The following is a 21,151-nucleotide window of genomic DNA, read 5'->3' on the forward strand; positions in this document are numbered from 1 at the left end:
AACCAGAGTCGAATCCTGATCGCATGGATGGATTCGTTTCAATCACTGAGCCACCAAAGTCAGTCTAAATCTGAATCTTGGCAAACAGTCTCAGAAATTATTATAAAGCAAATCTGCAAAACATCTTGTATTAAATGTCAGTCACTCAGTTTATTTGTTGACCAGCTTTTTTAACAGCCTCCCTGAGTGCGTGTAACGCGTGTGATTGATTAAACTGGTGGAGTCATTTCAGTGCCGGGCGCATGTGGTACAGCCTTCATTACACACCCCTGGGTGAATGAACTGTCCCCACAGTCAGTCCTGTGCAGGTCCGGGGGGGTCCCAGAGCCGAGCTGACACCTGGACGGCCCTCCCCCAGGCTTCTTCATCGCACACCGGACGCGGCGTGACAGCGAGGGGAGGAGTGGTGCGTGTCCGTGTGAGGAGGTGGCCCTCAGCTCAACCCAAGGGTGACCCGCGCACACGAGGTCCCTCGTGACCACAGGCTATTGTCTGTCGGAGCGTGTCCGTGCGTGGTCAATGCATATATGAGCAGGGAGGTAGGTGCGCTGGAGCGCGCACAAAGGGCAACCCTGTCCGTGGCACACGCATGAAATCTAATCTGCCAGACTGGGTCCGCGATGGGAGAAGCAACGAGTAATTGCGTTTCATGAAAGTGAATTCCAGCTTGGATGAGTCCGGCCAGCGTCCACAGACCAACACGGGCCCGTTCCCATTGATTTCTGAGTCATTTTAGGCCTGACTTTCCACTCGTGCCTGGAGAAATGTGGCAGTAAGTGCTATCAGTGCGCTGATTCAGACACAGAGGCAGACGAGCAAACATACAAATCAGCACACAATCGGACTTACTCCCCTTGAAGCCTTTGTTTTCCCACCAAAACAAAAGCACTTCACTGAACTCCTCGCTGCTCATTCAGTGGTATTTGTACTGGAGACTGAAAATAGGCAATGTAGGTCTATAAATACCTTTCTGTGTCACACATTTTCAGACCTATTTGACAGACTTGTTTTTAGGCTGCTGATCTAAAAACAGCCAATAACTTGATTCAAACAACACTATAAGTGTGAAACCTCCAGAGAATCACAGACTCAGATTACAAATCAAATCAAACACGCCGCCGCCCGTCCTACCTACATGGCACAGTATAGCTTTATTAAACTTGAGAGATTGTTACTAATTGGATTTAACACAATATGTCTTTCCAGTGAAATAAAGTCTTCATCTCAAAGCTCACAAATTACATGCTCATCTTAAAAAAAACTCTGGAGAGTGAAATTAGATACAAGGATTATAATAAGGCATGATATGGGCTGAGCTAATCTTCATGAGAATCTCTGAAGAAACGTCTACTTGCTCTGCAGCAAACACCTCTAAAATCGAAGTATGTGACTGTTTAAGTTCTCAAAACTGATCTCTAATGGCAGATGGTTTGCGTTCGCTTGTTTACCCATCGGGCCGCAGCTCTGGCTGAGGTGCGAGAGAGACAAAGGGTTAACACCTCCCTGCCTGCTGCCATCTGTAGCCTCTCCACTCTCCCAGCTCTGAATAGGCTCGTCTGCACAGGCGTCTAAGCCACGCCGACTGAGATGCATGACCAGTTTGCACAATGCTAATTGACTCATCACTTGAAATGAACCCAGCAGACACGCTGCTTTATTGAACTGAGTCAGTAAACACACTTACAGTGATTATGGATATTAATACACTGTATTTGTTGTTACAATTGTCTCTCAGGGGCTTTCATAGGTGCAGGACAAATACCAAGAGGCTCCTGTGACTTTATAATATTGTACCTATTTATCCCTTCAAAACACATTTAATGCAGATTATCACTGTAAATAGTCAGAAATGCAGGTGGTGGGCCCTCAAACATATTTTTTGATGAGAATTAAAACTAATTTAGACCCAGATAGCTGATAATTTACTACAATGAGTACTTCCGATCTTGAATGTTTAAAATCAAGACTCTGCTTATGAAGTCTGTAATGACCCACATATAATCTAATTAGTTCATCCCGTTCTTGCCTAAATGGTTCAAGCTTTTTTTAATTTGCTTGCGATTTACAAAATATGAATGCCCCCCCTGATTTGAATCGCCGAAGAGGAGATGCACAAACGCAAACGGGAGCTGTGTCGGTCTCCCGGAGGCATCGTGGAAGCACACACAGCCTCCGTGCAGACACACGTCGACAACACTGGAAGGACGCGTACCTGTGTGGACCCGGAGCCGGCTGGAACTCGGGTGCTGAGCTCATCCTGTGCGATCTGGCCGTGGCCGTGTCTGCTGTAGAGCAGGCGGACGGGCACCGTGTCCTCCTTCCCGACGAACCTGGCTGCATCGCGGAGAGCCTTCAAACTCGACAAGGCGTCTCCTGCACACAGAGGAAAACACCGATGTGACGCTCGCGTCGCTCCGTGCGGCGACACAGAGACGCGTTCATCACAAACGTCGCCACCTGAAACGTGGATCGGTCCTATTTCCTTTGATAACGTGAAGCAGCTACAGGCTACACGCAGATTATGGATGTCGATCATGAAGTGGCCACGTCTTAAACGTCAACAAAAAGAATCCTGCTCATTGTTTAACGCGTTCAGTAATAAATAACGTAGAATAGCAGCAGTTACCGTTTCGGGCTTTAGTGCCGCTCTGGTCACCGACGTGCATCAGTCCATAGACGCACAAAAGGGAAATCCACCATCGCGGATGCATCATCAGCATCATCTCCTTTCGCTCCCTCTGGCTGAATATTATAAAACAATGCGGTACTCCGGGAGCGGGCTCGCGGGATGCTTCGTTCGGGGAGCTGGGTGTCCGCTAAGCGCAGTCCCTCTGGTGGGGGGCCATGGGGGTCTGAACGCCGAGCGCGTCTGAGCGCACCGAGATCCCGCGGACGAGCGGCGCGGATGGGAGAGGGAGGGAGGTAGAGAGAGAGAGCGACGGAGGGAGAAAGGGGTGTGTGGACGGGGAGGAGAGGACTGGGGCCACCTCCTTAGAACACATCAATATCCAGCGGCTCACTGCAGAAACGCCTAATGCATAAATATAAGGCGAGACAGGATGGAGAAAAGCCGCGGGCCCAGCCTTCCGCCGACCGGGAGGACGTCACAGCCCGCCTCTTCCTCCACTTTCTGCAGGAGCGCCATTCCTGTCCGCTTCTGCCTGTTATTATCATCATGACTCACTCCATCTGCCATGGATACAAAAGCCAAATTATAACAACAGGAAAACAAGGCCCCATTAGCATCCTTCAAAATGTGGCCACATAATAAAAAATATGCTGTATGCATCTATTTAGTCATGTGGTTTTCACTTCATCATAAATAAACTGGATCATCTTTAATATCCAGGCAAGAGGTTTGTTAATTGCAAGATGGACGTCTTAATAAACGGAGGCATTGTTTTTTTAATCTTTCTTTACCAAATGTGGTTATGGAAGTAAACACCAGATGTCAGACCTGGTGAATTGCCCCAGAGTCATTTAGTAAATCTTCCAACACTAATGAGGTGTTGAGGATAAAAAATCACAGACACATGATACTCGTTCAGTCAAGGTGATGAAATGGCAAGAGATGAGAACTCAGGGTGCAACAGTGTTGGATAACTAGTCTGCATTTTAGACCTGAGGATTATTATAGGTTAAAAAAACAGCATCTTTGGTCGGATCTATCTTAATTTGCTGTAACGGCTTCACATGTAAAATTTTGTCTGCTAAGCTTTACTACTAACCAAGAGTGGGGCTTTTTCTGCATGGGTTGCATCTTATTTTGGTATAATGGTTTCCTCTCCTGAATACATGTGGACACTAAATTTGCAATGGTGTACATTTACCAGGGAAGGGCTATCAGTGAGTCTCCATCCATTATAGTTTGCTGTGGACAAACATACAAGAGACGGAAGATAATAAATGGATCTTCAAGGCGGAAAGACGTATACAGTGCTATGTATGAGACAGGTGCACTTACTGACCTTGGATCATAAAGTGGTAGCCGGTTTTAGAATTTGCAGAAGATGGAAAAACATGACGTCTGCTTTTTCACCGCACCGCTGGATGCACTGTTGTGATGTCTTTTTCTTTTTGTTAGTAGCACAGAAACTTCCATTTGACCCAGAGCATCCATTTGAGAGCAGCGAGAACAAGGGCACTATGCTAATGCACTAAATGCAGGGGAAGGAAAGAAGCTGTGCTAATGCATTAGAAAAGTGCACAGAGGCAGGTCACTGAAACGGTGCACTTAGGAAAAATCCTAAAATGTCAAATTTAATGTCAGGTAAAACACATATGACCTGCAGGCCACTCACATCATAATACAAACAAGTACAGGTTTTATGTAAGAGCATCAATCACCATGCTGGGGAAGATTTGATATTTCAACAGAGCTGCACTGAAGCTTCCGTTTTAAATTCACATTCAGTGTTAAGCAGAGAGACAGCTGAAATATCAAACGTGCAAGTTTGACATTCCAGTCTGCAATAAAGCTCAAAGGGCTCATCAAATATCTACTTTTAATACAAGTATTTGCCATTCTGGGAATATTAGTTTAGTGTACATTTTTTAAAAAAGGTTTGTTTTTTCCATTTTTACTGCTTAAAGCTAAATCATACAAGACATCATCAGCATTCTTTAGTCTAACATCAAATGTAGCTAAGATTAGCCATTCTGGTAATTATTGTATTTGTAATTTAGATTATTTCACCAAATGTGTGGTCTGAAGAGAAGAAAACCTGTTTGGGTGTCGTTTCTTAATCCTCAAATCCATGAAACTCTACGTTCATGTCGTCACTGGACTGAAAAAGCTCCCAGAGTTTCAGTACAGAGTTGTCAGGAACATCATTTGGCTTTACCTGTCCAACTGCCGCGTCCACCTTTGGTCTTCTACGTTTAAAAACTCTTGCCTTCCTTCTTATTTTCCGTTCTGGAGAAAAGCTTTCTATAGGGAAACCATCCTCTTCCCTGTCTGCGAGACAGTTTTCAGTACTTTTCTCTAGTATTTCATTTCCATCCACAAGAGTTTCAACCAGTAAAAGGTCCTTATTCATGTCAGACTCTTCTTGGTGATTTGTCATAACATAAACACTTCTTGAGGAAATGTCATTCTGTATATCCACATTTCGGGGGATTGAGTCTGAACTGTTTATTTCCATTTGAGAGATTTGGTCCACTGGGTTGACCTGAGTAAGCGCCAAGGGAAAAGAGCCCAGACGGTCTCCTGTAGGGGGTGGTGTTTCTGTCCTAAGTGGAGGGTTTTGACCCTCAGTTCTTGAAGTGCATGGATGTTCAGGTGCAAGAGATGCGCATGAATAAGGGTAACGTTTTTCCCCGTCACCCTCTGTATAAGTCAGAGTAGCCGAGCCAGTAAGTAATCTCATTTTTGAAGCATTTCCTGAATATGATCCTGCACACCCAGCAACAGTCATGTTTCTCATGTGCCTTAGGTCACTTTTTACACATGACAGAGGAGAAACAAGAACAGAAGAAACACTGCATTTTGGCCTGGAGGGAAGACAGGAAAATATGATGTATGACAGAAAGATATAAGATCTAAAAATGTCAATTACAAATTTTACAGTTTTAATCATGACCATACCATATAATAACGCAAAAAACAATTACCTTGTCATGTGGATGAAGCCACTGTGAAGGCTTGAAACCAACCGGTCCACTACCGAGTACTCATCGCTCCTAGAGAAAGCCCTGTGACGCTCACTCTGAAGATGCTGAACAAAATTGCCCAGTTAAATAATTAATAATTACATCAGTGTGGAAGGAGCTAAGCACAATGTCTTATAAAACATTTCTCTTTCTGTCATATAATAATATGCTTGCACTAAATAAAGCACAAAAAAATAAACTATCAACATATACAATAAGCATTGTTTCATAATTTGTTTACCATGAATTTTTGCCAGCAAATCAACCAAATTACAAGTACACAACATTAAACTACGAAGTTTTAAATGTTTAATATAAATGAGTGTTTTATAAAACAGACGTAAACATCATAGAACAAACTCAATTACAGTTAGCTAGTTACAAATTAAATTTGGATATTGGCCTGATACTGTGTTTAATAGGACAAAACATAATGACTTACCGTGGCCAGATTTTCATATTTGATCACACAGCACTCACAGTAGCCACTTCGCTTCTTGTCCCGGTTTTTCTTTCGACCGTGCGCCCTCTCATCGCTCGCTGAGGCTTTTGCACCTCTGTTCACGACAGAGCCCAGAGGTTGATAATTGACCGAAGATTAGAAGGGTTTTCATAGTTTTGCATTTAGTATTGATGACATATTCCATGGCCCTTTCATCATAACCGGCAGTACCAATTTCAGTTGTGTTAAAAAGAAATACCTACTTTAATGTCATTCTACTTAAAAATGTTTTAAAAGGAGAAAGATTCTTCTGTTTTGTGGTGTGAAACACTGTCCTGCACACATGTAGCTACAAGTTGTGCTAACAAGAAATACTGCACCTGTGAGCCCCCTGCTTGGTCACTGCAGGATCCTTGTCATCCAAACAGAAGGGACTACAGGGAGGAACAGTCTTCAGGTTGAACTCAGGCATGTTTGGCATAGTGAGGCAGATTGGACGGTAGTGTCTGAGAAAGGGAGAACAAGGAGTTTATGGTTCAAACATAAAAAGGCAGAGGGTGGATATACATTTATCTAAACGATCACTTACCTGCTTGAGTCCTCAATCTTGATGAAAGGTTTACTGAGCCGCCCTCCTAGGAAATCAGACGTAGTAAGTTTTAGGGTAAAAGAACAGGTAAGAATTTTTCAACTTAGAATAAAAAGATGAAACAAGAAAAGTGGTTAGACCTTTGCGTTTCTGTGAGACCTGATTTGCTGCTTGCGCTCCTTTGACCTAAGAATAACATCATTGCACATTAAAAAAATAAATGTCATGCCAGAAAATGATGGAAATCCTAAGAAATCCACTTAAATTAGCAAACTTACAATTGTTTTGACAGAAGTGGTAGCGGGACCATGGCTGCTCACAAGCTTTTTTTTCTTGTGGACATAAGCTATCACATCTACAAAGGAAATAAAAGATGCAACTAATATAAAATCAGATCCTAATTAACTTTTTCATGACATTTCCCAAACATTCTATTGCAACAAAATGTTAAAGACTGATGTGACGTTTACAACATACCATCTATGTAGAGGATTTTCACACCCCACTCTAGAGCATTTGACAGAATCTTGTTCAATTGTACCCTCTCCTAAAAACAAACAAGTGTTCATTACAACAACAAATGAAAGTCTGTGAAACAGTTTTAGTAAACTCAGTGTTCACTTAACAAACCTGCTCTTTTACAACTCTCTCCACCAAAGACTTCCCTCGACTTGTGACAGTCTGCAAAAACAACGGAAACCTTATACATTTATTTCTTTTTTGTTATTGAGAATAAACAAACTGAAAAGAAGCAGCAATAGGAGGGAAACTCACAGTGTCTGTTTGGCCCTGAGACCGGCTTTGTACGTTGTCCCCAAGACTTCCAGACTGCTTCAGTTTTGAACGAAGGTGAGGTGAACTCGGTCCAGACTCTGGGCTGGGAACAGGCGAGTCCAGCCTGAGGCAATGCACATATCTAGCCTCCCTCTTGTTGGATACCAGATACCTAATGTCCTTGCTGAAAAACTTTTCAACAGTCTGAGTGACACAAGAGAATAACAGTGACTTTAGAGGGAAAGTTATTTTTGTAATTAACTCAGACAGTAAATTGTAATTACATCTCTATTATAACTACTAAAACGTTTCATGTTGAATTTTCAAAGTTGACACGTTAACTTTACCAACAGTTGTATCAGAACCAAAGGGGTTTTGGTCTTACCCCTCCCAGTTGTTTAATGTCACTCTCTAGAGTTTCTGCAGTTTTGTTTGATGGCAGGTCCAGATAAAACACTTTGCCAGCAAAAGGTTTCACACGAGCACAAGAGGACACACACGATGTTGTCCTGTCCTTAGCTGTAACTGCTTTTCCTAAAAGACAATCATTCCAGTAACAGGATTAGTAACATCAAATAGCACTTTCATTGGTAATCTAGCTGGACTGATGGATCACTACTCAACCAACTGATCAAACACAGACTGATTAACCAAGTGTTTACACAATAAGCCGCCTACCACATTTACTTACCAAAATGGACAGCATATAATTAACGGTTTGTGTTTTGCTCAAAAAGCCTTTAACAATGAGTATTGTGGTTAAATATAGGGTATACAGTTATATCTTCAGAAATATGAATAGCAAATTTTCTCTCTCATCAGTTAGGTTTAGGTGTTTTTAATGTCAAACTTAGCAATACATCATCATCTTCAGCTTAGCAACACACAAACTGCACTTTATTCACTAAGAACATTACTGTAACTGTTCAATGTTGTTAATACATGCTGCTGTAAAAGGATTTAAGGATCTGTCTTTATATTAAAATATATAACACAAAATTCACTTTTCTGTGATATTAATCAGTGGAGGCGTTTGTACAGCGTTAGTTATGCGTTAGCTACATTCGTCCAGTGTAAGTGAGAACAGAGAAACTGATACGTAAGTTTAGTGAACTACAGACTTTACCTTGCCATCGTGGTTCTGTTTGCCTCTGTAGTCGCCTTGGCTTCATTTTATTCTATTCAAAATAGAAAAAAGTGTTTTCGTCCTCTCGCAAGTCAACATACCCCAGGAAGTCCTCGTTTGCTTCCTGTGAGTAAATAACGAAACGCCTATTTACAAAAAATTTAAATCAAATAGAAGAAAAACGAGCGTGTCGTTGATGATAACATTTAGTTATGTAATGTTAAAATAGTCGTTGTACTGCTAACGGTTTTCGGATTTCTCTCCCGTTACAGACTTCACGCTAACGTACTCGCTCGCTGCTGTTGCTGTCCGTTGTTTCGCTTGTTTGTCTCGACAAGCACTTTCAAGGGTGTTCGCGTAGTTCAGTCACTGAAGTTCCCTTTTCCCGCTTTGAATCCTAGAGTGCAGGAAATACGAGTTGCCTTGTGTGACAATTTCCGCCCACGAAACTGCTGTCAAAAACATGTATTTACGCGTGACTTAACCTGAACACTAAAGCCGAATTTTAAAATCTAATTATAAATAGATTTGTGCAGAGTCACGTTCTATATTATAAATGTCACAGCCGAACTTTTCATACCTTTGATATACTACTAAACTGTGGAGTTTTACGGAAACCCTAAAATGTGGCAACGTCTAAAATAAGTAAACGCACGGTTTTGTTTGATGTGACGTTTCGACACAATAAAATTCATAAATAAAACCAAACACATGTATTGTAGCGATGTGAAAATTAATTCCACGAGGAACACACGTGTAAATGAAGGTGGGGTTTGTTTTATTGATTTTAAAATAATAGTAAATTGGAACTGTGTTGTAGAGAAAGTGGCAATTCGCAACAGCTGTCATCATGTAGGTGAATATTTGCTACGTAAACGTTAGCTAACTAGGTACACGCCTCTCTCTTGACATACGCACATGTCTAACCTTATGCTGCCCCTTAAAGCTTGTCGAGCAGCGATAACTGCCTTAGTATTAGAAAAATAGAAGAAATGACAGAGATTTCCATGCAAGAGTTTTTAGATGCCAAAAAGCATTAGCAGGTAGGTCGTTTGCTATCCGAATATTTATCAGTTTATCCTAAGAGCTCATTTTATTATACTCAATTGTGAATGTTTATGAATCAGGGATGAAAATGTAATAACAACTGTATTAATCGACCCACGCTTCGGTGGGCACTTATTGGCGTTTTGGCAAACGCGTTTTTGTGTACACGAGTAACCTTTGTGTAACCACAAACGGGTCTAATGTCGAGCTGTACTTGTGTTTTGTGAAGACAATGAGTTGCAAAGGTTCTGTTGCTCCGGCTGGGGATGCCATTACTCCGCTCCAACAGATGGTGGCCTCCTGCTCCGGAGCGCTCCTCACGTCTCTCTTTGGTAAGATAACCAGCCTAATCATCGACCTAATCAATTCGCCATTGAGTAACCTGCAGTTCATCTGGTGTTTAATTAATACACAAGTCCAAAAGTAGGATTGCACCGTTTCTAAATGACTCTAGGTCAGGTTCATGGTCTATGTGTAGCAAACTGATTTCACTTTGATTGACTGATGTTGCTGTATTTAATTTCCACCAAACAAGTGACTATGATCAGAATCTAGAGAAAATAAACAACATCATGAACAAACATGCAACTACCCAGGTTTCTAAATTTAGCATTAAATGCACAAGGTGGGTCTGTTGTGCTCGAGTAAATCATAATGAGATGTCTTGTTTTTAGTCACACCTTTGGATGTTGTAAAGATAAGGCTTCAAGCACAGAAATCCCCCTTCCCCAAAGGTAAACTACAAATGTGTTAGTAAGGTTCTATGTTGTTTAGCATAAAGAGAAAAGGACTACATGTGTTTGTTTTTCATTTAAATTTAGGTAAGTGTTTTGTCTACTGCAATGGACTGATGGACCACATATGTGTGTGTGAAAATGGAAACACCAAGGCCTGGTACAAAGCTCCTGGTCACTTTAATGGCACCCTGGTAAAGTTCTTACTTTAAACCATATTTGATACAAATATAGATTCAAATTTTTTCAGTAAATATTTTTTTTTGTTGCATTTGTTTTAGTGTCTCATAGACCTTGTGTTTGAGTGTGTAAAGTAGACGTGCACAGTCATGCGGTTTCTGACAAACATTGACTCTTTCCTTGCTTCAGGATGCCTTTGTCAAGATTATACGTAGTGAAGGAATCAAAGCATTGTGGAGCGGTTTACCTCCAACCCTGTGAGTTTGGATTTCTGTGTGTTCTCTCATTGTTGTTCTGGCTAGCTTCCTCTTAAAGCTAAACTCTGGTGTCATTGGGGTCATTCCAAGGTCATATAGTCTCATCGCTTTCATTTGTTGTACAAATACTGTAGTGTGATCACCAAAAATGTATATAAAGTACTTTAAAATCATTTAACTTAACATATTTGTGTTGTTTTTGCAGGTGACTGTAGTAATTTATAAGAAAATTACATTTATTTGGCTTTCTGTGTGTCCTGTCTCTAGTGTTATGGCAGTCCCAGCTACAATGATCTACTTCACATGCTATGACCAGCTGTGTGCAGCTCTTAGGATCAGGATGGGGGACTATTCTCAGGAGGCTCCTCTCGTAGCAGGAGCTTTTGCTAGAGGTAAACTAACTGATGTTTAGTCATGTCTGCAGACAGACATAGACAGACACCATGCATCTGTTGACAGTTTGAAGCTGAGGAAGGCTAAATTTCTGAATCAAGTAGCTCTATTTAATTAAATTGTAAAAGTAAGTTAAAAGACATTAGTTACAGTATTAGTACGATATTAAAGAATGAGACAACTTCAATACTGGTAAACTGTAGCAATTAGTTCAGTTTGCTGATAATTTTAATCTTCTTTATGTTTTTGCCTTACAACCATGATTAATCAGATTTAGAAACGTGCAAGATATTGTGTCTCTGACTGACCCTACTTTGTGTGACATTTTGTGAACATTTTGTCTGTTTTCTCGCTATCCATTGCATCAGTGGGTTCAGCAACAGTGATCAGCCCTCTGGAGTTGATCCGGACAAAGCTGCAGGCTCAGAAACAGTCCTATGGGGAACTCACTGTCTGCATCCGCTCAGCAATAGAGAATGAGGGTTGGCTGTCTTTGTGGCGGGGTTTGGGACCCACACTGCTCCGGGATGTGCCCTTCTCAGCCTTGTACTGGTACAATTATGAGAAGGGAAAGAGCTGGCTATGTGAATGGTACAACACTAGAGAACCCACATTCACCATCACCTTCCTATCTGGAGCGGTGTCTGGCTCAGTAAGTGCAAAGGCTGTATTTTCCTGCTCAACCTGCACAGCATTCAGCCAATAAATGTGGTAAAATATCATAATTCTTACTGTTTGCTGATTAACATTTTTATCTCTTTCAGATTGCATCTATTGTAACGTTACCTTTTGATGTTGTCAAAACAAGAAGACAGGTGGAGCTGGGAGAGCAACAAGCAAAACACTGTAATTATGGGATTGTCTCTTTTTTGTGCAAATTGGCAAATGTTCACAATCTGTGACACAGTGATGTAAAAACCCCAGGTTATCCGTATTTGTTCCTATGGCAAAAATGTGGTAACAGTTTGATGGATATTATATAAGCTTCATGTTTTTCCAGTGTCACATCAGGTCTCATCCTCCACCTTAAGTGTGATGAAAAGGATTGTTGCACAGGTCGGCTTTGGTGGACTGTTCACAGGTACAGCACTTGCATTTGAGATTTTGTAAATCATTGTATCGTCATCATTATGTATTATTATAATGATTACAATAGACACATACATATATCATTGTTTTTCTGAATGAACCTCTCTGCTATTCTGTCCTGTCCCTGACAGGTTTCCTCCCCAGGCTGATTAAAGTGGCCCCAGCCTGTGCCATCATGATCAGTACCTATGAGTTTGGAAAGGCCTTCTTCTACAAACGTAACCAGGAAAGGATACTCCTGTCGCTGCAGACCAGTAATACCTGAAGGACTTCTTTCAAAACCAAGCAACACTACTGTAGGACTACTGCTCCAGGAATGAGAAGGCCACAATGAACAAAGCAGCAGAAATGGCAGTGAGCCAATCCACTTATAGTACAGAATGTTAAAGATGATCAGAGTTTATATTAATTAATACTATTGTATTTATTTGTTTTAGGTTTTGTTCGCAGGCAAAAACAGATTATGACAAATCACACACTCTGCCACTACATGCCTACTATATCTTTAGAATTCATGTCATTTCTGGATTACTGTGCATGCAGTCCTTACATTCGACGTGTCAGCGTGACCTCCACATCATGTGTCATTGTTTCCCACAGGATCTGCATGTTTTGGCATCTCCAGTCTGACCCTTTGTAACTTGTACATGTGTGTCACAGAGAGATAAACATGCACAGACGTTAGTGTCAGTACTGTATGTCATAAATGTTTTATAGTTGGACCAGAGACCGCCAAGGGACTGTGACAGGAGTAGAGTTGATCAAAATATGTGTCAAATGAAAAATGTACATACCTGACTGTGTTTGGAAATGCTTTTCATTCACCAAACAACAATCAATAAAATAATCTGTTTTACCAAGTAAGGTTTATTCTAAATGAAAGCTGAAATAAAGCAAACTAATCCAATAAAACACCTGCTGTTTGTCTGTGCAAATGGATGCTGGAACAAACGGAAGGCAGAGTTTAGTGTATGTACACAGCTTGTAACCAGTAACACAGTTTATATCATACTCATTCTGTAAATACCTGTGTTGAGTTGTAACGCTGAGTTTAAGGAGTAAACCACCATCAGTTACGTGTTAATATTAAAGGGATAAAAGCTAAACTTAGAGGTGAACACAACCAATTTTCATAACAATCGTTACCTGAGAACAACATATAGAGAAAAAAACCTGTGCAGGAACATTTGAAAACAATGTGACATTACATTATGCAAAATATCAAACCACACCTGATATAAGTGGAAAACCAGTCACCACAATAAAGCAAAGAAATTGCAGTTGTTAGATTTCATGGAGGATGTTAAAACATCCTTTTAACTGCAGCGAATGTTCAGTGACATTTTTCAAAAGAAACCAGCTGATCGCTCTTGAAAATCCTTAATGAGGGTGAAAACATGAGCATCTTCTCAACATAATGAAGTGACAAAAAATTGTATTATTTATGACTAAGGAAGGAAAATATTGATGCTGATAAAAACACCAAAGTCAAACATCAAACCAATGAATACAACTAGACCCTCAGATCAGAGGATGAGCAGCGTTTTAACGAAAGACGCATTAATAACACGATATAGGTTTAGTGGTCTAACTTTAAACAACACTGAATTTTCAATTTGCAAACCTTGAGCCACATACAGAACGTAAACGTCTACAGTAAATCAGTGTCAACTACGCTGACGAGGTTCGTAGATTGTTTGGAGCTCTGGTTTCCTATGAAGGCGTGATGCCTGGGCTGCTGAGCTCTGTTGCAGGACTGGGCAAGCACTCGCTGGACTTCAAGCTGGCCAGAGACTTGTAGCTGGCGACAGAGGTCAGCGAGCCGCAGAGACCTTTGAGAGAAGGTGTCTCCTCCTTACCTGGATGAGATGCGTCACATGGTTAATGAATTTCCCAGGGAGACGGTGTCTCCGTGCGGGAGGGAACGTGCTTTACCTTGGGGATGCCACTGTGTGCCGGACGACCTGGCCTCCAGACTCAGGGTCTGAGAGAAGCTCACGTCTGCCGACAGCTGCTCCAGGCTGTGAAAACTCTTCCTGCACGAACCAGGGGGGCACAGAAACGACACGTTACCGACAAGAAACTGAATCTAATAGATGCAAAAACACCACCACATTGATCCCAGATGCTGGAGGAGGTTCACGTACTCGTCCCACTGTCCTGTGCTCTTCCTGTACAGGAGCGTGTCCAAGGCAACCGCGTTGGCATCCAGCACGTCGGGAGACGGCCACTGATTGGTCAGATGGGCTGTCAGCTCCTGTCTGGACTGCAGGTCATTGTTCTTCAGCACCGTCCTACAGACAAAATGTCCACAACAAGGTAGATACAGAATAGAATATATCCAGCACTTTGGTTGATCTTTACTGACACTGTTCCTTGACTGACTCCATCAGACTCATTCTTCCTCTGACTAGAGTCAGCGAGGCAGCATCTCACCCTGCACATCTCTGCTTGCTTTGCTTTGCACTCATCGAAAGCAGGGACTCATCCCAGAGGCCGGAGTTTGCAGCTCTATTACCCTGACAAAGTCCTGACACAAAACCTTTTGACGCATTCTGTAGCTTTCAGTGGATTTACGATTAACAGGGAGCCAGTTTTGCCAAAGCTAAGTGAAGGGCGGCACAGTGCCAGCACAGTCCTTTGTCTTAGTAAACGTGGTGCTGAGCGTGACTGAGCATCTCTCCGTGTATCACACACACACACACACACACACACACACACACACACACACACACACACACACACACACACACACACACACACACACACACACACACACACACACACACACACACACACACACACACACACACACACACACACACGAGACACACACACGAGACACACACACACACACACACACGACTCACAGGTTGTCCTGTAGCTCCAGGATGATGTACTCAAGCTGCTCCTTCTCCAGCCTGTGGGAGAGGTGTGCGTCTGCGAGGCTCTGCTGAAGCGCTTTGGTGTGGGACACGGCCTCCGACAGCTGGGCCTCCCGCAGACGGACCAGCTCTTCCAGGTAACCCTGAGGCAGGCAGACACGCACGGCCGTTAGCTTGATGCTACCACGAATACGCTTCGTTAGGCCTCAAACAGCCGGAGGGCAGAGAACGATAACGTAAAGCAGAAAAACAGCGTTTGTGAAGATAACTGGACTCCTCCTGGCATTTCGCCATTCAAGCCTCTAATTAAGTGTGGAAGTCAATGTCATAGTGGAACGCATTAGAATCAAACACACCTTCTGCTCCAGCGCCAGGCGATATTTGTGCTCGAAGCGTTTACACTTGGCGACCAGGTTGCTCTGCTCCGTGAAGATGGAGGCGGCGGTGGCGGCTTTGTCGGGCGTGCCGCTCTCGCTCCCGCTGCTCCCCAGAGTCCTCATCTCGTCCTCGTCGCTGCTGATGCTGTCTGCGCTGCGCGGGGAAGCACACGGGGCCACATATTAACCAAGGCCTTCACAGCAGGTGGTATGAGGCCAGGCCGGGCTGCTGGAGCCTACAAACAGGCAAACTCCAACAAGCGTGGCTTTGTGATCGACCTTTGACCTTAGACCCAGGTACTAGAGCATCGCTGACGTACTTCTGAGTGAACTTCAGGTACGGCGTGTAGTCGATCACCGCGGGGAAGCTGCCGTCCACGCCCTCCCCTTTCAGACAGAAGCTGGAAGGAGAGACAGGAGTCGATCCAGTTACGGTAAAACCACTGGAGCTGACAAACCGATGGACAAGCTTCACATCACGTGTTTCACAGTCTCTCAGCACCACCAGAACTTCAAGAACTGGTTTAACCCGACTCCTCCGTGGCTTCAGGAAGAGCCCTGCATCATCCGGCATTTCCAAATTCTTTTGCACAGGAGAGAATGCTTGGAATGTATTTTACTCTTCATCCAAACGTGTCTGTGTCAGCTGAAAAGCGCCAAGTATGTGACGTCGCATGAGTTCTAAAGCAGTCCTGTCTAATGTAAGCCTTCAGATTCACTCCACAAAAGCAAGTGTACTTGAACAAACTCAGCAGTCTCAGCTTGTTCACGTGGTGTTTAATGTATCAAGAGAACTCGTTTTAAATCCTGTATATGATTTAAATTAGTTTATTTATTAGTATAGAAGGTTTTAACAACGCCTTCCAACTTTTCTGGTAGTTGCTTTATAAAATCATTAATAATGCAGACTGTCAGTAGGCTGCGCCACATTTGTCATTTTTTAGGAAAATCAGTAGAAACAGGAAACAACTGTTGCCTTTCGCAACTTTTAGATAAAGACCCTTTGGTTTAGATTTGGCTTAGGTTACCGTTTAGCAGGAATGCGTTATCATTTGGAAACACACAAGGTGACAACAGGGGAAGATCGTTTGATAAGTCGCCATCAGTACCTGAAATCGATGGTGTTGAGGCCAATGAGTGTGTCTGACAGCAGCCCTGCTTCTTCTCCCAGCATGATGGCTCCATCGTCATAAAACCCTCTGCAGTCCACACATGCACGCACATCATTACAGACAATTCAGCTCCAAGCGGCGGAATATTAGAAGTATTAGAAATATTAAAAGTTAGACATTAACGCATTAGCAAAACAAGATGTGAAGGACACTGTTTGGAGTTGCTTTGATAAACCTTCTGTAACAGTGTTTGTGTTGACCTGGTTGCTTTGAAGTCCCTCAGTGCAGAGGAGATGTATTCTGACAGTCTCTTCTCCATCAGCACCACTCGGATCCACGCCCTTCCCTGCACACAGAGCAAAGCCTTCGGGCCTTAGAAGAGCTAGCATCGTGTGGACAGAGGGACCAGCACTGCTTTAGCCAGAAAAGCGTATTATTAATGCTTTACTGGTCAAACACGTCCATCATCCTTAAGCTCAGCATGAAACATGGTCATTTCTGTGCCCGACAGTCTGAGTTGGACCGGATCAGGTGTGACCGGCGAGTCTCCTCCTCACCTGCAGCCCGTTTGCAGAACAATGCTGTCAGTGTCCAGTTGTTTGCTTTCGTGGCCGCAGGGCACGGCTGAGTCACGCCATTAGAGCGTGTGTGTTCTTAACATTAGACTTTGTTCTTTTCCTAAGAGGATCACAGAGGCCAAGCTGAAATCACAAATGCCTGACTGGGCTGAGGTGGAGCTGCAGCAGTGGCGAGTTTATAAAACTCACATTCTTAAGCTCTTATTTTTTTAATCCTCTGTGTTTGTTTTTGAGATGCAGCGTCGTTTTTCTCGCGCTGCTTGAGGTTAATGAAGTCGGATCCACCTCAGCCAGTGACGGCTTATCCTCACCTTCGCTCTTGACGATCGCACGTTCTCCATGCTCTCAATACTTCGGATGCAGTTATGAGGGACTTTGCTGCAGGCAGCTTTTATGTAATCCCAGAAACTGCGAGGACTCTCATAGCCAAACCAAGTTGTCTGACCTGGTGAGAGAAGAGACCAAAGCAGGAGTTGCTGTAGTTTATTGCAGTTTTGCAAAAGATGCAAACAGTTATTTGAGAGAGTTCAAATGATTCAATAGAGTCCCTGCAATGTCCATCATCAGGTTTGCATACTGAAGCTGTCCAAGGCTCATAAACCCACTGCAACCCCTGCTCGTTTCTGGCTGAGCAGGAGATCTATGTATTATACATTTACATGAGGCCCGTTCTTACCCTTGAGTCGATGGCTGAGGATGTGCTCCAAGATGGAAACGAAGTTAATCAGCTCCGGAGAGGAGTCGTCTATTGTCTCGAAGCAGGAGCGGTCCAGCAGAGTCTTGACTGAAAACCTGAGCACAGAGCGTGCACACGCAGCCTCATTACTCGTCTTACAAAACATGGAGACGTACACATCTGGCCTCCACTGTAATGAGTCAGCGATCAGCTGCGTCTAATCCAGTTAAGACTAATTAGGCAGGAAGGAGAGTTCATTTCAAGCGCTTTCACCACAATGAAGGCCGACACAGTAGTAGAACAGATACTTGTATTTTTCCTATAAATTACATTACTGATGGCCAAAGAATCGAGCAGCAGCTTGGTGGTGGACAGACTGAGACCGGTCCAGATTCTGAATGTCACTCGTGACACTGTGGTTTTAAATTCTAATTCAAAATATTGGCCCTGGAGAGGTCGAGGTCGTGATAACCCTGTTGCTAAGCAACTGACAACAATTACCAGCGTCATCCTAGTCGCTTTTCAGGAACACGGAATGAATCGGATTTGTATCTTTCAGCGTCACAGATGAGATTGAACACGGTTTATAGGGGAAGAATTTTTAGAAAATGCTTATTTACTAATTTTGATCGATGACACTTGTTAATTTCGAAATAAGAATAAGGCACGATTACGTGTGACCGACTGTTCTCAGGGTTTGCCAAGATGAATGTTGAGACATTTATCAGCAAAAAATCTGTTGTAGACGATACAAGCAGTGATGAATTCATGCTCCATCACACTTGCATAGAAACAAATGTTTGGTTAGTCACACCAGCATTCTACCCCACCAGCTACTGTGCCTGTGTTATCGCCCTCAGATAATTTTTCATTCAGAATAACACGTACTAGAACAGAAGCTATTACACACCCTGTTAGATTCTACCAGAAAACACAAAGCTCCAGAATGACATGGTTTCAGACTATGGGCTGTGTATGTACAGTCGATGCTGGATAAAGAAGGAACATTAACTCTGGAACGACAATTTCAAGCTTGTGACATTTCCAGAAAGGTCAAATGTCCCAGGGCACCGCGTGTTCTTCCTTCCTTATTCAGATGTGTTTGTAAATGTACGCGCGAGGACTGAAAATGACCAGGACGCTTTGCTGAGTCTGTTTTCCAGATGTCTGACTGGCACAGAACAAATAAAAATACTAAAACACAATAAGGGAGTCTAGACCCAAAACAAGCCGGAGCGTCTGCAGGAAATGTTAATGAAGAGCTCGTCAGAACTGGATGGAGCGTGTCTCACAATCCAAACAGACAGAGAATTTTTGGCACGTTTGCTTAAAAAAACACCTCTATCAACTCTATGTGGACGTGCACGACAGAGCCTTTCCCGTTTTAAGGCTAATGAATGTGTGAGTCAGGCTGTTAATCTCCCTCTGCTGCATTTCCTCCTTCTCCTCCTCTCGCCCTACTCAAGCGTTCCTCATCCATTTTGCTAATTTGCCATCACCCCCCCCCCGTCCCACCCACGCCGTTGCCAATCAGCCAGCGAGCTGCTGGCTGGCGCGAAGGCGCCGAGAGCCGGGGAGCGGAGCCGGCAGCGAGCACCTGTGATTAATAACTCTCCCTTCACATCAGCTGTGCGGCGCGGAGGGAGGAAGCGGCCACAGTCACGTCTCTCCGGCCGCCGCCGCCGCCACATGATCCAGAGGGTTGTGACTCAGGTCACGGGGGTCACGCTGTCACTGTGGTTTGGACAGAGTTCAGCGTCTCTTCTGATGAGGTGCACAAAAACATAAACCACCAAGGACTTTCTGCTTATTCTATACACAAACTGAACTGCCTGTAAACTAGAACCGAGGCCTGGTGCAGTTAATAAAAAACAGCATTTTGCAAAATGTATGTAGACTAATCCAAAAAAGGGCTAATGGAGGGTTTAGGGTTAGTGGTCTAAGTAATTCTTCCTGCCTTAATCCTGCTTTAAACTGATTATGAGGGTAATAAAAACTGAAATGTGGCTGGATGAATGTTTGGTGGATTGTGTGAATTAGTGTATGTACAGAAGACAGATTGACGCTTACAGCCGGTCCAATAATATCTAATTAACTCTCCACGGACTCAGGCGGTGAACGTCTCCTAAAGCCTCAACAAACGCCTGGCTGAGCACATCTGTCGTCGGACGCTGCTTCATCCTTCCTGCCATGTAAACACACCATAGGAGCGTTTCCCACCTGCACACCGTCAGCAGGTTCCTCCTCTCCACCGCGGCGCCTCTGCTCGCTCCCCGCTTGCGGCCGAGGTGCAGTCCGGCGCCCAGCGACGCCATCCCCGGCTCGCGACGGTGGCCGCACCAGGGCAGGAGCCGCGTCCGGACACACGCTTCTCAGCTGCGGGGGAAAGCCGCACACGAAGCCGCGTCAAGTCCGACGAGGCTAGAGACCATGTGCGGACTTCAAAATAAAAGCTCGCCCAGCCACTGGGGGAGGGCGATTCAAGACAAACACGGCAGTAAACATGATATTATTAGTTCTATATTTGTGTCATTATGTTTTGTTTAGTTCTAAAAAGTTTTAAAACATGATTGATCGACATGCAAATAGTTGAGTTAGGTGAATATCCTTATAGTCTTGTGGCAATTTGGAAAACCAAGTACCTGTATTTACAGTATATGAACATTGGAGCAGTTAAAGGAAATGATAAGTTACGTTAATCTAATATTTTCCCATGCCACGCCTTTATGATAATGCTTTATTTATCGTGTCAGAGGGTTGGTCCTTGAGAAAACCTCTTACGTTGAAAGACAGTTTGGAAAACCCGGAAGTTTGCGTATGTAAATAAAGTTATTGCTGACAATGAAAGACTCTTGGAGAAAATAAATTGAGAAATGAAGAACGATTCTTTCCTTTTTTCAGAGCAGAAAGGTAAATTATATAAAGGAGTAAATTACATAAAAAATAAAACGAAATCATTTTCTCTTTGATGTTTGTTTGATCGCCTTTGTGCGTGAGCAGACGTTTGTTTTACGAACCATTTAACTAAAAATGAATGAATCATCTAAAAACACACGACGACTGTTACTGTATATATACTGTTCAGATGGCGCCTTCAGATAGGTTTCAGTGTAGGTGGACATCGCCGTGTAGTGTTCTCACATTAAACACGCCTTGATTCATGCGTCCTCGCTGCTTCCCTTCGTCCGCCTCCCTCACCTTCCAATTAAAAGGGGAAGAGTTTTAAGCTTATTAAAATAG

At 43.3% G+C, this 21,151-nt stretch overlaps 4 protein-coding genes across 12 annotated transcripts in view; 1 reads left to right on the forward strand and 3 right to left on the reverse strand.

Moving 5' to 3' along the window:
* adam22 (ADAM metallopeptidase domain 22) overlaps window positions 1-3,188 on the reverse strand; it is a 40,488-nt gene extending 37,300 nt beyond the window's left edge. Inside the window, exons 1-2 of one of the 8 annotated variants that reach the window (XM_029129817.3) lie at window positions 2,627-3,188; window positions 2,213-2,373 (exon numbers count right to left, since the gene is read on the reverse strand). In XM_029129817.3, the coding sequence (XP_028985650.1) occupies window positions 2,213-2,373; window positions 2,627-2,723 (258 nt within the window). In that variant the 5' untranslated portion in view covers window positions 2,724-3,188. The remainder of the gene's footprint in view (window positions 1-2,212; window positions 2,374-2,626) is intronic. The other 7 variants (XM_055503502.1, XM_055503504.1, XM_041067860.2 and 4 more) reach the window with 7 other exon arrangements.
* A 1,029-nt stretch (window positions 3,189-4,217) lies between these two features.
* dbf4 (DBF4 zinc finger) lies at window positions 4,218-9,202 on the reverse strand. 2 transcript variants are annotated; one of them, XM_029129820.3, is made up of 13 exons: window positions 8,873-9,202; window positions 8,584-8,707; window positions 7,843-7,991; window positions 7,458-7,661; window positions 7,314-7,364; window positions 7,161-7,230; window positions 6,962-7,038; window positions 6,824-6,869; window positions 6,684-6,729; window positions 6,475-6,600; window positions 6,095-6,209; window positions 5,614-5,717; window positions 4,218-5,493 (listed from the first exon to the last, which is right to left on the reverse strand). In XM_029129820.3, the coding sequence occupies exons 2-13, from the start codon at window positions 8,627-8,629 to the stop codon at window positions 4,743-4,745; spliced, it is 1,785 nt and encodes a 594-aa protein (XP_028985653.1). In that variant the 5' UTR covers window positions 8,630-8,707; window positions 8,873-9,202; the 3' UTR covers window positions 4,218-4,742. The 2 variants fall into 2 exon arrangements, with proteins under 2 accessions (XP_028985653.1, XP_028985652.1); XM_029129819.3 differs by having other exon boundaries at window positions 8,584-9,202.
* Window positions 9,203-9,459: 257 nt separating this feature from the next.
* On the forward strand, window positions 9,460-13,143 carry slc25a40 (solute carrier family 25 member 40). Its single transcript, XM_029129828.2, has 10 exons — window positions 9,460-9,626; window positions 9,860-9,962; window positions 10,305-10,364; window positions 10,452-10,558; window positions 10,734-10,801; window positions 11,069-11,193; window positions 11,563-11,846; window positions 11,959-12,040; window positions 12,195-12,275; window positions 12,415-13,143. Exons 2-10 carry the CDS (start codon window positions 9,863-9,865, stop codon window positions 12,546-12,548), a joined length of 1,041 nt encoding a protein of 346 aa, XP_028985661.1. The 5' UTR covers window positions 9,460-9,626; window positions 9,860-9,862; the 3' UTR covers window positions 12,549-13,143.
* Window positions 13,131-21,134, reverse strand: rundc3b (RUN domain containing 3b). The gene is made up of 12 exons (XM_029129824.3): window positions 21,053-21,134; window positions 20,132-20,376; window positions 17,912-18,027; window positions 17,547-17,680; window positions 16,918-17,003; window positions 16,655-16,744; window positions 15,866-15,946; window positions 15,525-15,699; window positions 15,154-15,311; window positions 14,431-14,577; window positions 14,219-14,319; window positions 13,131-14,142 (listed from the first exon to the last, which is right to left on the reverse strand). The coding sequence occupies exons 2-12, from the start codon at window positions 20,224-20,226 to the stop codon at window positions 13,997-13,999; spliced, it is 1,329 nt and encodes a 442-aa protein (XP_028985657.1). The 5' UTR covers window positions 20,227-20,376; window positions 21,053-21,134; the 3' UTR covers window positions 13,131-13,996.
* Between the last annotated feature and the right edge of the window lie 17 nt (window positions 21,135-21,151).

Source organism: Betta splendens, chromosome 16 (genome assembly GCF_900634795.4).
Source record: "Betta splendens chromosome 16, fBetSpl5.4, whole genome shotgun sequence".
In the NCBI taxonomy this organism is placed as follows: Eukaryota; Metazoa; Chordata; class Actinopteri; order Anabantiformes; family Osphronemidae; genus Betta; species Betta splendens.

Excerpts from the sequence above, each read along its gene's own strand:
- dbf4 (XM_029129820.3), bottom strand. The coding sequence starts at position 8,629 with ATGAAGCCAAGGCGACTACAGAGGCAAACAGAACCACGATGGCAAG. Across the intron at positions 6,601-6,683 it reads AAGATTGAGGACTCAAGCAG|ACACTACCGTCCAATCTGCC; the intron begins GTAAGTGATCGT and ends TCCCTTTCTCAG. Across the intron at positions 5,494-5,613 it reads GGCTTCATCCACATGACAAG|GCCAAAATGCAGTGTTTCTT; the intron begins GTAATTGTTTTT and ends TCTTCCCTCCAG.
- slc25a40 (XM_029129828.2), top strand. The coding sequence starts at position 9,863 with ATGAGTTGCAAAGGTTCTGTTGCTCCGGCTGGGGATGCCATTACTCCG. Across the intron at positions 10,802-11,068 it reads AGCGGTTTACCTCCAACCCT|TGTTATGGCAGTCCCAGCTA; the intron begins GTGAGTTTGGAT and ends TCCTGTCTCTAG. Across the intron at positions 12,276-12,414 it reads CTTTGGTGGACTGTTCACAG|GTTTCCTCCCCAGGCTGATT; the intron begins GTACAGCACTTG and ends TGTCCCTGACAG.
- rundc3b (XM_029129824.3), bottom strand. The coding sequence starts at position 20,226 with ATGGCGTCGCTGGGCGCCGGACTGCACCTCGGCCGCAAGCGGGGAGCG. Across the intron at positions 15,947-16,654 it reads CTCAACACCATCGATTTCAG|CTTCTGTCTGAAAGGGGAGG; the intron begins GTACTGATGGCG and ends CTCTCCTTCCAG. Across the intron at positions 15,312-15,524 it reads GCCTGGCGCTGGAGCAGAAG|GGTTACCTGGAAGAGCTGGT; the intron begins GTGTGTTTGATT and ends TGCCTGCCTCAG.